Raw genomic sequence first — 19950 nt, forward strand, 5'->3', positions numbered from 1 at the left:
AAAATATCAGATTTAATTAAAAAAAAAGAAAAAAGTCAAATTATTTGCAAAAAGAGTTCTGCATTTTCGTGATTACATTTATTGGATGTGTTGGAGAAAAACAAAAATGCCACAGCTTAAGAACTTGCAAGTTTTCTGCAAATCAACTCACTTCAGGAGTGGAAGAGTCCTTGGTTACTTCTGAATATCACAATTTGTGCAGGTTTCTCTTTTCAAAATATTCTACATTAGAGAGGCAATTGTACAGTCTCCTCTTTTCCACACAGGATAAACTTTTTCAGCCAACTCTCAGTGGAGGTGCAACAAGTACAACACCATCTCCCCGAACAAAGAGCATTGGAATATTCCGTTTTGTTGACTGAAAGAAGAAAGACAACAGAACATACTTATATAAATATGTATTATTTTTTGTGAGAAAAAATTGAAAAGAAAAATTCATAGATTCATCCTAACACAAAAAATTAGATTAAAAATACTGATTACCTACCTTTGTAGCACCCAAAACTAATCTATTACTTATATATTTTTCCTGGTATCAACAATTGTGGCAGGGACTGGAGTCATCACCAAAACTCATTCTCCTCCATTTCTCGTGCACACAGACTGTTTCTCGTGTTTCCTTGTAATGAGGTATAGCCATGCAACTGAGTTGTAACTAATAGGAAGTGAACAGAAGAGATAGGGCCACATCCAGACTAATCCATAAGACTCTGATGAATGTCCTTCTGTGGACTTTTCCCTACTGCTGGATAAATTCAGATGATGGTGAGAACCTAGTGGATGGCAGAACCACAGTACAGAAGCAGCCTGGGGCTCTGACTGACCACTTGGAAGGAAGCTAATGTGCTGACTTAAAAGCCCTCATAAGGCTTTAACAGCTATGTGAGTGAGAAATACACTTCTCTTATGCTGAGCCATTACATGTTGCTTGTCTATGCTACTGGCAGTCACATAAATGGAATGGATACTCTGTAGGATTAGCTTTGGGGTCCTGAGGCATCAGACAGTAAGGAAATGGCACAGCAAACTCGACTGTTTGAAACCCTATTATGCCTTGGCAAAACATTAGGTAAAAGTGCAGCATGAAATAATTTAGAAGGTAGCCCAAGGGACTCCCAAACTCTAGAAGAAGTGGCTGGAAAAAGTCAAATGTTAGTAGGTGTTGCTGTTAACACTGATGCATTTGGCAAGGCAGGATAAGAAAGAGATGAGCTCAGGCAACAACTAGCTGGTTTTCAAAGCAATGGAATGGAATTGGGAAATAAGAGTTTCGTAGAGTTCGAAGACCCAGCTGCCTCTAGTCCAGAAGATAAGCCTAAAAAGTCAAAGAACAAAGGCCAGTAAAACGTCTCAGTTAAACAAATATACTCAGCCTTGAGGTAAAAGATCAGATTAAGAATGTTGCTTTCCCACCTAAAATTACTGTAGCAAATGGCTTCAAGATAGCCTCCATGAATTTGAGATGAGAGGTGAGAAACTAAGGAAATAAAGGAGTCCTACAAACAATGTTTCAGAAAGAACTCTGAGGTTACAGGCTGATAGAACTGACAAGAGTAAATCGGTCAGAAGGCCTATGAAGCTCCAAGTTTTTAAAGAAATTGCATTGCCAAAGAAACAATGTTGTTGTTACTTGCTACCGAGTGGTTCCAACTCACAGTGACCCCATTTCTGATGGAACACAACACTGCCCAGTCATGCGCCATCTTCAAAATCATTCCTATGTTTAAGACCATTGTTGCATGCACTGTGCCAATCTATCTCATTAAGGGTTTTACTTTACATTATGATCCTTTTGTTGTTGTTGTTATGTGCCGTCGAGTCGCCCCCGACTCATAGCGACTCCTCCTTGGGTTTCCGAGGCAGTATCACTACAGAAGCAGGATCAACCTTCCTTCCGAGGAGTGGCTGGTGGGTTTGAACCGCCAGCCTTCTGGTTAGCAGTCAAGTGCTTTAGCCACTATGCTACCAGAGCTCCTATGATCCTTTAGGACATAGTTTAACTGCTCCATAGGGTTACCAAAGCAGACTGCCTCATCTTGCACATGCAGAACAGCTGGCTCACTCAAACTGCTGACCTTTTGGTTAGTTTGTTATTTGCCATCGAGTCGCCCCGACTCCTAGCGACCCCTCCTTGGGTTTTGGAGACAGTCAAATGCTTTAACCACTATGCTACCAGAGCTCCTATAATCCCATTTGGGAATAGGTATTCTTTGTTATGTTAATGGAACAGCATTCGTGTAGGGTGTGTCTTAACTCAACCTCTTTTGAGATATAAAAGAGCAGATTAAGCTAGTGGAGAAGAAAGCCGAGATGAGAGTAGATAGATGTCAAGCCACATGAAGACTACCAAGGAACTGTGTAACAGAAGCCTAAAAAAAGAAGGATCTTCCCCCATAGGCAACAGAGAGAAAAATCCTCCTTTTTACTGCTGGTGCCCTGAATTCGCATCTAGCCTTCTAAACTGTTAGAAAATAAATGTTTGCTAAAACCACCCGCTTGTGGTATTTCCGTTATAGCAGCACTAGATTATTGAGAGTGGAGTACTTATCTAAAATGTGGAAATGGTGTCTGAATTGGGTAATGGATGGAGGGTGGAAGAGTTTTAAGGTGCCTAACAATAAAAACGTAGATTGCCTTTAAAAGACTGTTGGTAGAATTATAGACATCAAAAGCAATTCTGGTGAGTGCTCAGAAGGAAGGGAGGAGAGCTAGAAAGAAGTCTCTATTATCTTAGAGAATATATATCGTGCCACCAACAGAATGTTGGTACAATGTGGACATTAAAATGTGGTTCTGATGAGGTTTAAAAGGAAATGATGAACACGTGATTGGACAATGGAGGAAGGATGACACTTTTTATGCAGGGACAAAGGACATGTCTGAACTGTGTTCAAACGCTAGGTGAAAGATAGAGCTTGTTAAGCGATAACCTTGGATATTTGGATGAAGAGATTGCTAAGCAAGATCTTAAAGGGGCAGCATGATTTTTTCTTGCTGCATATGGTAAAATGCAAGAGAAAGAGAGAAGGACTTAACAACGAACTGTGCAAAACTAATATAGAACTTAAAGATTTGAAAATTCTACTGTACAAATACTAAGGACAAATGTTCTAAAATTTTCACCAAGGACTTGGCTACACAATCTTTTGTTAAAGGGATTAAACCTGTGATTGATGCATCTAACCAACTACCACAGCAGAAATCCCATTAGCCTAGACTGAAGAGGATAGAGACAGGATGGAAGGATGCAGTTGCCCGCCTTTTGGAATTCTATAGGCAGGAAACAGGTAAAAGGAGCTACATCTGTTGTGTTCTGAGAAAAGAAAAGGACCATCCTTGGAGAAGTTTGGAGATCTGCAGAAATATTTAAAGGACCATGGGAAGGAACACAGTCTTGGTTTCAAAGGATCTCTTAGGTTTCAAAGAGTCAGATCTCCATCAACTTAGTTTCAGAGTATGGGGCTGCCCTACTTTTCAGGTGTGTTGAGGATGGGGCCACCACCTAAAGCTGAGGGGGTGGAACTGCCATGCTCAAAGGGCAGAAGAATGGGGCCTGCTAGGGCTGAGGTTGTCACTCACGTGGACTAGGAAAATGCGGTTGCCCAAAGCTGAGGGAACAGAATTGGCATCCCAGTGGGTCTGGATAGCAGAGCTAAAACCCAGGGCTGAGGAACTTCCATCCAGAATATAGAAAGCAGGGCCACTGCCCAGAGAACAGAGGGTTATTTTCAAGTCTTGAGAACTATTGTAGTTTGTTCTGGGTTGTGGACTTGTTTGGTGTTCATTATTCCTTTTTCCCTGCAGTTTCTCCCATCTGTAATGGAAATGTCGACTTCATGACTGTTCCACCCTTATACTTTGGAAGCAGATTAATTGTATTCTATATTTCAGAGGTTCACATGAAGAGAAATTTTGTCCCAGGATGAATATATACCTAAAGTCTCACCCATAACTGATGTAGATTGAAAATGAGGTTTTAGACTTAAGAGTTGAATTAAGACTTTTGGGATGATGTGAAGGATGAAATGTGTTTTGCACATGAGAAGACCAAAGGGTGGAACATTATGGATTGAATTGTCTGTCCCCCATTGTCCCCCACTCCCCTCCATTTATGTGTTGTAAATCCTAATCCCTATAGTGGTTATACTCCCATTTGTTACATTAACAGGACAGTATCAGTGTTAAGTTGCATCTTAAGCAAGTGGAGAAGCAAGCACAGATGAGGGAAGACAGATGCCAAGTCACATGAAGATCACCAAGGAAATGAGAAACACAGCTGAAAAGAGAAAGATCTTTCCCATAGCAGAGACAGAGAGAAAAACCTTTCCTCTACAGCTGGTGTCCTGAATTTGGACTTCTGGTCTCCTTGAAGGCAAACAAATAAATTTGTTTATTAAAGCACCTACTTGTAGTATTTCTGCTACAGCAAGACAGTTTTTCCATTTCTGTAAAAAATGCTATTGGAATTTTGATCAGGATAGGACTAAATCTACATGTGGCTTTGGGTAGTACCGACATTTTCACAATATCAAGTATTCCAATCAATGAGCACAGAATGTCTTTCCACTTATTTACATCTGTTTTTAGTCTCTTGCACCAGTAGTTCTATAACTTTCAATGTATAAATCCTTTACATTCTTGGCTCGGCTTATTACTAGGCATTGTATTCTTTTAGATTCTACTGTAATTGAAATTGTTTTCTTGATTCCTTTTCAGATTTTTCATTACTGGGGTAGAGAAATGCAACTGATTTGTCTGTGTTCATCTCGTATCCTGCAATTTTGCTGAATTGTATTAGTTATAAAAGTTTTCTTGTGTACTCCTTGGTATTTTCTATATATAGTTTTACTTCTTGCTTTTCCATTTGTTGTTGTTGTTGTTATGTGCCGTTGAGTCGGCCCCGACTCATAGCGACCCCTCCTTGGGTTTCCGAGGCAGTATCACTACGGAAGTAGGATTGCCCAACCTTCCTTCCGAGGAGTGGCTGGTGGGTTTGAACCGCCAGCCTTCTGGTGAGCAGTCAAGTGCTTTAGCCACTATGCTACCAGAGCTCCCGCTTTTCCATTTAGTACCTTTTATTTCTTTTCCTTGCTTTTGCTCTGGCTAGGACTTCTAATCCAATACTGAATAGAAGAGATAGCAGGCATCCTTGAGTTGTTCTCATTCTCAAGTGGAAGGCTTTTAGTCCTTCTCCACTGAGTATAACATTGGCTCTTAGATTTTCATAGATGCCTTTAATCAGGTTGAGGAACTTCCCTTCTATTCCCACCTTGTTGAGTTTTTACCAGGAAAAAGTACTGGATTTTACCAATGGCTTTTCTGTGTCTGTCAAGATGATCATGTTATTTTTCTTTGTTTTATTAATGTGATGTATTATGATGATTCATTTTCTAATGTTGAATCATCACTGCATTCCTGGAATAAATCCCACTTGGTCATGGTGTGTTATTCTTTTAATATGTTGCTGGATTCTATTCACTAATATTTTGTTGAGAAATTCCACATCTATATTCATGAGGGATATTAATCTGTACTTTTCTTTCCTTATGATGTCTTTGGCTTTGATATCAGTGTATTACTAGCTTTACAGAGTGAATTACGGAGCATTTCTTCCTCTTCTATGTTTGGGAAGACTATGAGCAAATATGTTTGGTAAAATTCCCCAGTGAAACCATCTGGTCCAAGGCCTTTTTTTCCCCCTTGGTTGGGAGGTTTTTGATAGCTGATTCACTCTCTTCTCTTGTTATGGGTCTGAAGAGATTTTCTACCTGTTTTTGTATTAGTTTAGGTAGGTTATGTGTTTCTAGGAATTTGTCCATTTCATCCAAGTTACCAAGTTTGTTGGGAGCAGTTTTTTGTAGTATTCTGTTATGAGCCTTTTTATTTCTGATGGATTTGTTGTAATGTCTCCAATCTCATTTCTTATCTGGTTATTTTTGCTTCTTTGTCAGCCTAGCTAAAAGGTTTGTCAATTTTATTGATTTTTCCAAAGACCAAACTTTTAGTTTTGTTAATTTACTTTTACATTTCATCTATTTTTGTTGTGATTTTTATTATTTCTTTTCTTCTGGTAGGTCAGGGCTTAGCTTACTCTTCTTTTTCTAGTTCCTAAAGGTATAGATTGGACAGTTGATTTGAGATCTTTCTTCTTTTTTGATGTAGACACTTACTGCTGTAAACTCCCCTTTGATGACTGCCTTTGCTGTGCCTCACAGGTTTTGGCATGTTTTCATTTTTGTTTACCTCTATAACTACTTTTTTTCAATTTTATTCTTGATTTCTTCCTTGCTTCACTGGTTGTTAAATAGTATGTCATTCGGTTTCCACATATTTATGTGTTTTCCATTTTCCTTGTATTATTAATTTCTAGCTTCATTCCTTTTCAGTAGAAGGAGATATATCATTTCAATCTTTTAAAACTTGTCAAGACTTGTTCTATGACCTAGCATATGAAGAATGTCCCAAATGCACTAGACAAAAATGTGAACTGTCTGATATCAAGTGGTGAGTTCTATATATGTCTATTAAATTGATTTCTTTATGGTGCTTTTCAAGTCCTCTATTTCCTTACTAATCTTCTTTCTGGAAGTTCTGTCCAGTATTGACAATGGTGTATTAAAGTTTCCAACGATGATTTTAGAGCTGTCTAGTACTCCTTTCAGTTCTGTCAGTATTTGTGCATTGATGTTGGGTGCATATACATTTTTGATAGTTATATTTTCTGGACGGACTGCCCCTTTTATCAATGTATAATGTATTTTCTTCATCTCTTAGAAAGACTGTGACTTAAAGTCCGTTTTGTCTGATATTAGTATGGCCACCCCTGCTCTCTTTTGGTTAGTACTTGTATGGAATATTATTTTCCATATGTCTCAGTTATCTAGTGTTCCCATAAGATAAATACCATAAATGGGTGGCTTTAACAAACAAATTCATATTTTCACAGTTGAGGAGGCTAGAAGTCTGAATTCAGGGTCTGGACTCTAGGAGAAGGTTTTCTCTGTTGGCTTCAGAGGAAGAATCTTATGTCTTCTGGGCATTCTTTGTGTGGCTTGGCATTATGTCTTATCCCATCTCCGCTTCTCTCTCGTTTAATCTCTTTTATACCTTAAAAAAGATCCACTTAAGACACATCCTATACTAATCCTGTCTCATCAACATAACAAAAGCAACCCATTGCCGTATGGGATTATAACCACAGGCATTGTTGTTGTTGTTTGCTGTCGTCGTCGTCGTCGTCGTCGTGGAGTCAGCCCGACTTATAGCGACCCCTCCTTGGGTTTCCGAGGCAGTATCACTACGGAAGTACAATTGCCCAACCTTCCTTCAGAGGAGTGGCTGGTGGGTTTGAACTGCCAGCCTTCTGGTGAGCAGTCAAGTGCCTTAGGCACTACGCTACCAGAGCTCCTATTAGGGAAGCACCAGGCTACAATTCAAGATCAGGAACAACCGCCAGCCTTCTGGTGAGCAGTCACCACAGGCATAGAGTTTAGGATTTCTAACACTTATTTTATAGGGACATAATTCAATCCTTAACACCATCCTGTCACTTTCAGTAAGTATCCTTGAGCCTAAATTGTCTCTTGTAGATAGCATATGGATGGGTTCTGTTTTTTTAATCCATTCTGACACTTTTGCATGGACAGTCTAATCCATTTAAAGGTAATTACTAATAAAAAACTTACTTCTGTCATTTTACTGCTGGGTTTGGTGTGTGTCTTATATTTTCTTTGTCTTACTATTCTTACAACTGTGTCATTATTTTTGTTTGGTTACTTTCTTATGTTGTGTCTGTTTGATTTCTTTCTTCTTACCTTCTGTGTATATTTTTAAAGTATCTTAAGATTGGGTGATCTACTTCTGTACTGATACCACCTTGGAAACCCGAGGAGGGGTCGCTATGAGTCAGGTCTGACTCGATGGCACATAACAACAACAACAGTGGTTACCATGAAAATTACATTTGAGACCTTACATTTACATCAAATGTTTTAACTTGACATCAGCAATATACAAATAGCAAGTAACATTCAATACTTAAATTCTAACCCTAATTTTCTTCTCATCCCCTCTCCGTCATTGAATCACTTTCACATCTTACTACATTCTGTGTCTGTTAGGATAAATATGTACTATCTCTTATATATTGATGTCATGAATCTTGGAGCACACATAATCACTAAATTTACCCATTAAAATATCCTTCAACTGATCCTTTCATTTGCCCATACTATTACTTCCATTGGAGATCTTTTATTTTTTAGTTTTCTTCCTTCTGTACTGGATTGGAAAGTTGTCTGGTGTTCTTTCCTTTCCATCTGAAGGACATCCTTCAGTATTAGTACTAATCAGTTAGTATTTCTTGTAATGAAGTTCTGGTACTAATGAGTTCCCACAACTTTTGTTTATCTGGGATTGCCTTAAATTAACACTCACTTGTGATAGACAATTTTGCTGGAAAAAAATTATTGGTTGAGAGTTCTTTTCTATTAGTGCTTTCTGTATGTCATTCTGGAGCTCTGGTGGCATAGTACCTAATGCATCTGACTGCTAACCAGAAGGCCAGCAGTTCAAACCCACCAGACACTGCATAAGGAAGACTGGGCAATGCACTTCTGTAAAAGATTTACCTCCTCAGAAACCCAAAGGTGGTTGCTATTAGTCGGAATCAACTTGATGGCAGTGAATTTGTTTTTTTTGTATGATGTCATCTACTTCTTCCTGGTTTTTAAGGTTCCAGTGGAGAAGTTGGCACTTAATCTTATTGAGGATCCCTTGCACATTATTCTGGGTTTTTCTCTTGCTGCTTTCAAAATTCTCTCCTTGTCTTTGGTCTTTAAGAATTTGATTACAATGTGTCTTGGTGAAAGCGTCTGGATTCACTCTTCTTGGAGTTCAACAAACTTCCTGGATACACAACACAATGCACTGGCATGTAGTCCAATCCGACTCACAGCTACCCCCCTGGAGTTCTGGAAGCGGTATCACTACAGAAGAAGATTGGCCAACCTTCCTTCCGAGGAGTGGCTGGTGGGTTTGAACCACCAGGCTTCTGGTTAGCATATGCAATTAAACTCCTTACTCAAGTCTGGAAAGTTTTGACACTCAAATTTTCTCAAATATTGTTTTTGTTTCTTTGTTTTGGTCCTTTCCTTCCAGAATCCCTGCAATACCTACTTTATTTTTCTTGATGATATCTCACAGTTCCGTTTAGCTTTGTTCAGTTTTGTTTTTCTCTCTTATTTCTCTTGAATTCAGTAAATTGAGATGTTTTGTTCTCTCGCTAACTTTCCCTTTCTTCCACTTGCTCAAATCTATTGTTGTATCTCTTCCTTATATTTTCCAGTTCAGTTATTTTATTGCAGTATTTCTGGCTTTTTTCCCCCCTCCCTTTTCTATGTCTTCCTGTTAAGATTCTCATATTGTTTTGTGAGCTCCATTAATTTGTCATTAGTGTGTTCTTTGAATTATTTGAACATATTTAAAGTTGTTGATTTAAAGTCCTCTATTTTTTCCATTATGTTTACTTCCATGGAAGTGATTTCTGCTTATTCATATTGTTCTTTTAATCTGCGCATCTTTTTTTGCCTTCCTGTATTACCCAGACAATTCCTGAGAAAGAAGGGGACAGGGTCAAGGAGAAGAGGTTTCAGTGTATAAACTTAAGTCCCCTACGTGAAAAAAGGATGCTACAAACTCAGAAAAATGTGTTGAAGTTTCTTGTAATGGTGGTGAATTTCACCCAGAATCAAACAACTCAAATATATGACAAGATCTGGATTTCTAGTACTTGGTTACGGAATAGAATCTGTTTCAAACTAATTAGCTCAACTTGAAATTAAATCTAAAGTCCACGCATGTAAACATCTACTGAGTGCCCATTATATGTCAGGTATTAACTGATAGGCACTAGACACACAAAGATGAATAAAACACAGAGCCTATCCTAGAGTCCTCATTCCACAATTGAAAAGTAAAGAAAGTATGAATTTATCTTTCAGATATACATACACCTAAGCAAAATGACAAAATTATTTATGGCAGGATAGTTCGTATTAGTAAAGGATGGGAAACGGGGTATGCTGTTGTATGCCACTGATTCAATTCCGACTCACAGTGACTCTACAGGACAGAGTAGAACTGCCCACTGGGTTTCCTAGGCTGTCATCTTTACAGGAGCACAAACAAAAAAACTCACTGCCGTCAAGTCAGTTCCGACTCATAGCGACCCCTCCCTGGGTTTCCAAGGCGGTCTTATCTCCTACAGAGAAGCTAGTATGTTTGAATTTTCTGACCTTTTGATTAGCAGCCAAATGCTTTAACCACTGCATCACCAAGGACCCTTTCAGTATAATGCTATGATAATACTTACATACATACATATAGTCATGTATGGGGAGTTGGTCTAGACTTTTTCTGTCTAGTACAATAACCACTAGTCATAGACAGCTATTTAAATGAAAATTAAATAAAATGAAAAATCCAGTTCCTCAGTCACACCAGAAAAGGAAACCTGGTGGCACAAATGGTTAAATGTTTTGCTGCTAATGGAAAAGTTGGCAGTTCAAACTCACCCAATGGATCTGTAGGAGAAAGACATGGTAATCTGCTTCCATAAAGATCACAGCCATGAAAATCTTATGGGGCAGGTTCTACTCTATCACATGGAGTCACTATTAGTTAAAATGACTCAATGGTACGTAATAACATAACAAGAGTCTCACCAGCATACATTTCAAGTGCTCAGTAGCCATAAATGGATTACAGTTACTATATTGGACAGTGTCAATAATTTTCATCACTGCAGACATTGCAGTTGAACAGCACTGATCTAGAAAAAGGTCTAAGAGACACATTTGAAACTGTCTAGAAAGTCTATAAAAGGTTTGCAAGGTGTAAGAGGATGCTGATAGTACAAGGAACAAAATGACTGACTTAGTAAAGGCAAAACAACTCTAAGAGTAGTAGTCTGGTGAGACAAAATATGAGGTATTTGGTGAAGGAATGTGGAGAACTAAAAAGTAGGGCAGGCTAAATAATAAAAACCATTAGCAAGCTAAGAAATGGATACTCCATAATTGTAGTGGCTCTAGAGCCCAAAGATTAAGACTGCTTTCCATCTTCCTAGTAACAAATTAGAAGTCAAGTTAATTATTGAGAAGTCAACTGTGAAAGTTATGAAAATGTTTATGGTCTGTGGGTCCCCCTAACTTAGTGTTTTGGTAATATTGATTAGTTATTTCAACAGAGGAAAGAGAGAAGAAAGTAAAAAATGGGTCAAAATGAGAAATCATTCAGTCTAGTTTCCTATCTTCAACAGAAATACTAAGAGGGTGTATAGGAGAGTGACACAGTTGTTCTCTTTGATACTGAATAGATACTCCATCCCAAGAAATGCACATCCATAGATATATAGTCTGTAGACTGTAGTATAGAAGAGAGGTGAGCTCACTGCAAATCTAGAGAGAGCAGCAGTGCTCCTGTCACCTGTGGAGACCATAGGTAAAGAGTCATTTTTGTCATAAGTAGAATTCATAACAAGGCATTAAAATGTTAATGAAGAGTGTATTTCCATGGCAAAATTCTTATTTTAATAATGTTATGTGACAGATGTAGAATATAAAATTGTGTATTTCAAACTTTATCTAAGACTTACTTATAAGTATTAGTTGAGCTTAAAAAGGGAAAATTACTACCAATTAAACTATGACACAATTCTTTCTTATCAAATAAACTTTAAGATGAATCTGGATTTTAGAGATGTTAACAGGAGAGAAAAAGAAAACGCATTTTAGAATTGGTACATTATGGTCTGTCTAGATTAAAAAAAAAAAAAAAAGCAAGAAGAAAGCCAAGGCAGAAATACAACACAATATTTTCAGTAGCTATTTCTAGTTGGTAGGATAGGTGGTTTTTATTTTTTCATATTGCTTTTGTCTTTTCCAAGGTTTCTTGGTGAGTACATGTTAAATGTTTTGCTCAGGAAAAAAAAAAAAAAAAAAAAAACCCCACCATATTTCTGCTTTTTAAAGTACAAGAGATTCAATGTTATTCTTCTGAATTTCTTTTCATTGAAAAAGACCACAGTGACAAAAGATGTGTTTCAACATAAAAAGAAGTAAATTTTTTTGTTAAAAAAAATTTCATGTAAAAAGTAGCTGGCCAGAGCTCTTGTCAGTGTATCACCTAACACAAGAGGATTCTGGTGATGGGCTTTTCCTCTGTTCTGAGCAAGATATGACTATTGCTCTTATATTTTGCTAAACACAGCTAGACCTTCATTTGCTCCAGGGTGAGGTTCTTATTTTTGTCTTTGAGATTCTGTATAGTTAAACTTGCCACGATGACCACCTCCCTTCCTCTGCTAGCTTTTGGCTTTGGCAGCTTTCCCCAAGGACTGAGAATGATGTCTTATCAGACATAGTATGATGAGGAGGTCTCCTCTCTCTCCCAGGCAAATAATATTGGTAATATCCGTGTGAAAACCATGTTTTGTGACTATCTTAGATACTTAGAGAAACATAAAAGGAAAACCCCAGCATCAAATTGAAGTAAAATTATATTTGACCCTCATTCATTAATTTATCTAACTCTTCCCTATACAATAGTCTTTATATAACCCTATATAACCACTGCTTTAGGGGGAAAACCAAAACCAAACCCACTGCCATTGAGTCAGTCCTGACTCATAGCAACTTCCATTGGGTTTCCAAGGCTGTAAATTTTTACAGAAGCAGATTCTTCATTTTCCTCCCGTGAAGTGACTGGTGGGTTTCACTGTCGACCTTCTGGTTAGCAGCCAAATCCTCACTTACACCACCACAGGACAATGGTTCTCAAATTTTAAGATGCAGAAGAATCACTAGAGAGTTTGTTATAGGTTTCCTAGCCTCCATCCCCAGAGACTCTGATTCAGTAGGTCAGGTACGGTCCTTGAATTTGCATTTCTAACAAGTCCACCAGTGATGCTGATGCTCCTAGTTGAAGGAACATACGTGAAGCATTACTCTTAGAAACAAGGCAGTACTTCTTCTGGGATTTCTGATTTAAGCACAATCCTATTAAGAGCTCAAACTCATGTCATACTGATTATTGTTAAAGACTCATGGCATATATTATACAACAGTTAAAATCAGAAGACTGAATGACATCTCTGAGGGAAAAACAAATGCATTTAAAGAAAAAAGGTTATATGCCTATATTTAGAGGAAAAAAGAAAACTAGCAAAGGAGTTAGGCATGGTAGGAGAGCGGAGAAAAGCTAGCACAAAACAGAACTACAAAACCAACAAACACTAACATCAGAACACTTATATGCACAGTAGCCAATCTGAAGATTTTCTTATATAACTTCTTAATTAATCCTCACAACAGCTCTATGAAATGGGTCCTATTATTATCCCCACTGTACAGGCAAGGATATGTAGTTACAAACAGGTTAAGTAATTTGGCCCAATTATATATCTAGCTGGTAAGCAAACATGGAAGGAAGACTGGGCAATCTATTACCGTAGACGTATTTATTGCCTTGGAAACCCAAGGAGGGGGTCATTATGAGTCGGAAGCGACTCAGTAACAGTGAGTGAGTTTGGTAAGGAAAGGACTCAGGATTTGAACTCAGGCATTCCTAAAATCTGATCCCATAGTTTTAACCACTATGCTGTAGGAGGGTCATGCAGACTGGTCAAAAGAATAGAGCAGTGGTTCTTAAAGTGGTCTACACACACTTAAGACCCAAAGGCTCTGTGAAGCCAAAACTATCTTCATAGTAACATTAAGACATCACTTGCCTTTTTGACCCATGTATCAACTGCACACAAGCAATAGTGGCACCTTAACACAAATACAGGAAGTGGTACCAAACTATTGTTATGTGCCATTGAGTCAGACCCGACTCATAGCGACCCCTCCTTGGGTTTCTGAGGCAGTATCACTATGGAAGTAGATTGCCCCATCTTCCTTTTGAGGAGTGGCTATTAGCACTCATTAAATTCACCAGCATACACTTGCAATTAATAGGAAAAAAAAAAAAGTTCAGAAGTGACCCTTGAGTATATACTTTACTATTCTGGGTGAGAAGTACACACCAAACAATCTTTACCTAATGAACTACAATTGTCATAAGGAAAAACACTTGAACAATGGAGTTGTGAGCTGAACAACTTTTTTTGTGGATCATTATTATAACTGAAAGACAAAAGCATGGTTTTTCAGACTTGGGTATCTGGCAGACAATTTCTTAAAAATGAGTGAAGGAAACTTTACATTTTAAGGAAAATCACTAATAGTATTTGTTGCCAATGATAAAATCCAAAATTTTAAGTGAAAATTACAATTTTGGTAAACTTTTACCTGCCACTGTAAGTTAGATGGCTTTCCAACACTTAAAGATTTTTCAGATGAGATCATTGGTGATATAAAAGAATGTGACTTTTTAAACATATGAAACAATGAAATGTTTAACATATCATCTGCAAGATCTGCATAACTCAGTAAACTAAAATTCTCCAAGTGACCAGTGCTTGAAGTTGCAAAATGCATGGTAAAAGACCCACTCAAAGCACAAGATACACCAATGATTTTAATATAATGAGAGTATGTAAAGTTCACTGGTAAGCCTTCAGATTCCACATCACAACTAGCCATTAAGAAAATACCACTTGTTGATTCTGGTTGTAGTATCAAAAGACCAACCAAAATTCAAATGCATCGCCACTGAATCAATTCCGACTCATATTGATACTACAAGACAGAGTAGAACTGCCCCATAGGGTATCCAAGACTGTACATCTTTACAGAAGCAGACTGTCATCTTTTTCCCACAGAGCAGCTGGTGGATTCAAACTGCTGAGCACTTTTGGTTAGCAGTCAAGCACCACCAGGGCTCATCAAAGCACAGTATACACAAAAAAACGCTCCTCCATTTTCCAATTACCTCTCTATGAAGCCAGATTTCTTTCAACTAAAACAACGTATCACAATAGACTGAATGCAGAAAAAAAGGTGTGGGAATCTAGCTGTCATTAATTAAGCTAAATAGTACAGAGATAAGAGAAAACGTCAAACAATGCCACTCTTACTAAATATTTTGTTTTAGAAAATGTAACTACAGATCATAAAAATATCATTAATGTTATTGCTGTTTTTAATGTATTAAAAAATATGCTTAAAATTTTGCAGTTTTAGCCTCATTAAGACAAGGCTGGTGACATGCTCCCAAAAGGTCAGTCCTGAAAACCCTACGGGAACATTTCTAGTCTGCACACATGGGGTCATCATGAGTCAGGATCAACTCGATAGCAACTAACAAGTACAGACACACTGTGCAGTATTACTGCTATACGAGCACACATAGGCACCTTATACTATATCTCATTGAATTCTGGCATCCCTATGAGGTAACTAGTAGTATCCCCATTTACCAATGAGCAAATTAAGTCTGCATAGTTAATTACTTTGCCCAAGAAAGTATAGCTAGGAAGTGGCCAAGCCATTACTAAAAACTAGGTCTGCTTGCTCCAAAGCCCCCATTTTTAGATGCTACACTGTACTGAGTCCATGTAGGTGTTACACATGACAAGCTTTCCATAAATAAATTTTAAGCTGTTGGATGTTGAGACTGAATCACATTTTCAAAGTGATAAATAGAATTACATGACTTACTTTATATATCTCTTCATATGTTTCTTCATCAATCTCTATAGTAGTCACAGTTTCCTCCACATCTCCCAATATCATATTTAAATGTTGATCATAAGCCTGAAGTGGGAGGGTAGGGGACCAAGAAGTTTAATAATCAAATTATGAAAAAATGAACAGGAGTTACATTATGTAAATGGCTCAATTACAAATAACACACTTCATACAGCAAACTTTTACATGCAAATAAAAAAGCAATATTGACTGTACCGATACACTGTTTCTTGGCAAATTGCTTCCAACTATAACTTAACTGATCTGACAATAATATAAAACTGTTTACATAGCCAAAAGTGAATTTATTCAACATAACTAGACATCATTTTTTAAGTATCCACCCTACTTGTTATTCAAGGCAGTCACAGCATTTATGACATTTAATTATGAAAAAGAGCAAATTCATCATTCATCAGTAGACATCTTTTGATTCTACCTGGAACAGCATGACAAGATACAGAATAGGAGATAAAAATCCTTTAACTATTAAGGTAATGGCACTGCAGTCTCCTAAAGGCATATGACACTGTCATTCAATCCTCCCTGTAATTGCCTAAACGTCATAAAAGTAAAAGTAGAGTAACACTTTGCCCATTTATAAGCTATCCAGAACTTCACTGTGTCGTATCTATGGGCACCATCAAAAAACTCAGATATTTAGGGATGTCTTCAATTAAAGCTCTAGAGTTTATGCTTTGTACTGAAAGGTAAACTTCCTGATCAAAACCCACTTACCCTTACTTTTTTAACTAAAGGTTAATTGATTTACCAGCTCACATCAAAATAAAAGTAAGTAATCAGCCATGTAAGGGAGCTGCTATAGAGGGAACTCTAACAAGATTAAAAAGTAATAGCTGCGGGGCAGAAAAACAAGAAAGGCTCATATACTAATTTAAAAGAAAAAGTTAGCAGTCATTCACTATAGGGGCAATCAGCTCTACAAAAGGAACAAAACTCTAAGAATTAAGAGTAGTAACATCTCTGTCTTAGGGTGTCTCTCCATTTGCTAGTGGCGCAAGTAATTAAGTTCCTCTCCCTAAATTGCCATTACTCAGTATGCTGGGACTCCTCTTGCCTTAAGGCTACCTGTAGAGACTATTATCTCCCTAGGATCATACTTCCTTCCCAAGCACTTAAGATAATTTATTTAAGGTTTTATGGAAACTGGAATCATAGGACTTAAGAGAGGAGGGTTGAAGTTAGGTTTGTATTCTGGCTCTCCCTTTACTATGAGCCTAGGTTCATTTTCCAGCTCTCCCTTTATTAGCTATGTAACCTTAAACAAGTAATGCCACCTTTTGGAGCCTAAACGTCCTCAACCATAAAACAGGGATAATTAATATCTTCCCTGATGGGACTCTTAAAAAGATTAAATGAGATATTACAAATAAAGCATTTAGAATAATAGTACCTGGCATATACTTAAATACTCAAAATAGATATTTTTAATCAATATAGGCTAGAGCGGTAGTAATAAACACAACAAATTCAGGAAACCAACAAGTCATCAAGAAGAGGTTAATCTTCCGTTTACTCTTTATGAATAAATGGGAACATTTCAAGGGACAAATCCCATAGAAATATTTGCAGGTATGAACAAAGAAATATGTATAAAAATGCTCACTGCAGCGTTAGAACAGCAAGAAATACAAAATAACCTAAACACCATTACTAACATATACCAATTTTTATGCAGTCATAAAAAAGAATAAAGGAGATTTATATGCATTCATAAGGAACTCTGGTGGAAAAGTACTTAAGGTGTTTGACTGCTAGCCAGAACACTGGCAGTTCAAACCCAACAGCCACTTCACGGAAGGAAGACTGGGCAATTAACTTCTCTAAAGATTCACTGCCTCAGAAACCCAACAGGGGTCGCTATAAGTCGGAATTGACTCAGTGGTAGTGGGTTTGGTTTTTGGTTTATATGCATTCATGATCAATGATTTCTAAGTAGGATTAAGTGGAAAAGAAAGGTGCTGAAAAGCAAGTACAATAGGATCAGATTTTTTTTTTTAAAGGTGTTGATGTTATTAAGCATAACCAAGTTGATTTCGACTCATAGTAACCCCATCTGAAAGAGTAGAACTGCCTCACAGGATTTTCTAGACTAATCTTTATAGGAGCAGATTACCAGGTCCACCTCCTGCAAAGTGGTTGATGGGTTTGAACCACCAACCTTTTCATTAGCAGATGAGTGTTTAGATGCTTTGCCACCAGGGCTTCTAAAGGGAGTATACACTGTACAAATTTGTGCATATGGGCATACGCACACAAATATATATATGTGTAAATGTACACAATAGATCAGAAAGAATACACTCAATTTTTAACAGTTGTTACCAATAGAGAAAATGGGATTTCTCTTTTACTTTACATTTTTGCACTATTTAATTCTTTTTAAAGGCATTTACTTTCATTATATACAATAAAGATCAGTAAGCTTCTTTTTACTAATTTATAAAAATATTCTGTGTTTTCGATGTTTAATTTTTTTTTTCCACATATAAATCGTTCCTTAACTTTTACAATAACGGATGAATACAATATTTATTTGTCCTTCTGTGATTGACTTATTTCACTCAGCATAATGTCTTCCAAGTTCATCCACATTATGCAGTGATTTGCAGACTCTACATTATTCTTTAGGGTTGCACAGTATTCCATTGTGTGTATGTACCACAGTTTGGTTATCCATTCCTACTTGATGGATACCTAGATTGTTTCCAACTTTTTGCTATTGTAAATAGTGCTGTGATGAACACAGGTGTGCATATGTCTGTTCTTGTCATGGCTCTCACTTCTTTAGGATATATATAGTAATGGAACGGCTGGATCAAATGGTATTTCTATTTCCAACTTTTGAAGTAATCGCCATACTGCTTTCCACTGTGGTTGTACCATTTTAAAGTCCGACCAGCAGTGTATGAGAGTCCCAATTTATCCACATCCTTGCCAGCATTTGTTATTTTCTGTCTTGTTAAACTCTGCTGTTAGTGCTGGGGCAGGATCGTATCTCATTGTCATTTTGATTTGCATCTCTCTAACGGCGAATGAGGCGGTTCAAATCCACCAGCCACTCCTTGGAAGGAAGATGGGGCAATCTACTTCCGCAGTGATACTGCCTCGGAAACCCAAGGAGGGGTTGCTACGAGTCGGGTCTGACTCGATGGCACATAACAACAACAACAACAACAACAATGGCTAATGATTATGAGCATTTCTTCATATGTTTATTGGCTGCCTGAATATCCTCCTTGGTGAAGTGTCTATTCATGTCTTCTGCCCATTTTTTAACTGGATTATTTTTTTTTTGCTGTTGAGGTGGTGTAGTTTTCTATAAATTCTAGAGATAAGTCCCTTGTCAGATATGTCATTGCCAAATATTCTTTCCCAATCTGTAGGTTCTCTTTTGACTCTTTCAGAGAAGTCTTTGGAAGCACATAAAAATTTAATTTTGAGAAGGTCCTATTCATCATGTTTCTCTTCTGCTGTTCGTGTATTTTGGGTTATGTTTGATAGTCTATTTATGCCATATATTAGGGCCCCTAAATTTGCCCCTGGGAGCTCTGGAAGTGTAGTGCCTAAGGCACTTGACTGCTAACCAGAAGGCTGGCGGTACAAAAACCCACCAGCCACGCCTTGGAAGGAAGCTGGGGCAATATACTTCCATAGTGATACTGCCTCGGAAACCCAAGGAGGGGTCGCTATGAGTCGGGTCCAACTTGACGGCACTTAACAACAACAACAACAACAAATTTGCCCCTAGTTTTTCCTTGAGAAACTCTATAGTTTTAGGTTTCACAGTTGAAATGTCTTTGATCCACCTGGCGTTAGTTTTTGTATATGGTGTGAGGTACAGATGTTGTTTCACTTTTCTGCAAATGGATATCCAGTTTTGCAAGCACCACTTATTAAACAAATATTATCTTCCTGATTTAATGGACTTAGGCCATTTGTCAAAGATCAGCTGACCATAGGTCTATGGCTCTACTTCTGGGTTCTCAATCCTATTCCATTGGTCTATGTGTCTCTCATCGCACCAATACCAGGCAGTTTTGACTACTGTGGCTGTATAGTAGGTTTTAAGATCCAGCAGTGTGGGACCTCCTACTTTGTCCTCCTTCTTCAATACTGCTTTGCTCATCTGGGGTTTCTTTCCTTTTCATATAAAGTTAGTGATTGGGAAGTTCCGTCAAGATGGCGGACTAGGCAGAAGGACTGCATAGACCCTCTTCAACAAAGAAAAGGGAAA

At 37.7% G+C, this 19950-nt stretch overlaps 1 protein-coding gene across 1 annotated transcript in view; it reads right to left on the minus strand.

Annotated features, from left to right (window-relative positions):
• Positions 1-277: 277 nt before the first annotated feature.
• Positions 278-19950, minus strand: part of LSM3 (LSM3 homolog, U6 small nuclear RNA and mRNA degradation associated) — a 27772-nt gene continuing 8099 nt past the window's right edge. Inside the window, exons 3-4 of the mRNA XM_007950601.2 lie at positions 15663-15758; positions 278-358 (exon numbers count right to left, since the gene is read on the minus strand). Of these exons, the coding sequence (XP_007948792.1) occupies positions 278-358; positions 15663-15758 (177 nt within the window). The remainder of the gene's footprint in view (positions 359-15662; positions 15759-19950) is intronic.

Source organism: Orycteropus afer, unplaced genomic scaffold, assembly GCF_000298275.1.
Source record: "Orycteropus afer afer isolate SDZICR_OR568_19922 unplaced genomic scaffold, OryAfe1.0 scaffold00282, whole genome shotgun sequence".
NCBI classification, from domain to species: Eukaryota; Metazoa; Chordata; class Mammalia; order Tubulidentata; family Orycteropodidae; genus Orycteropus; species Orycteropus afer.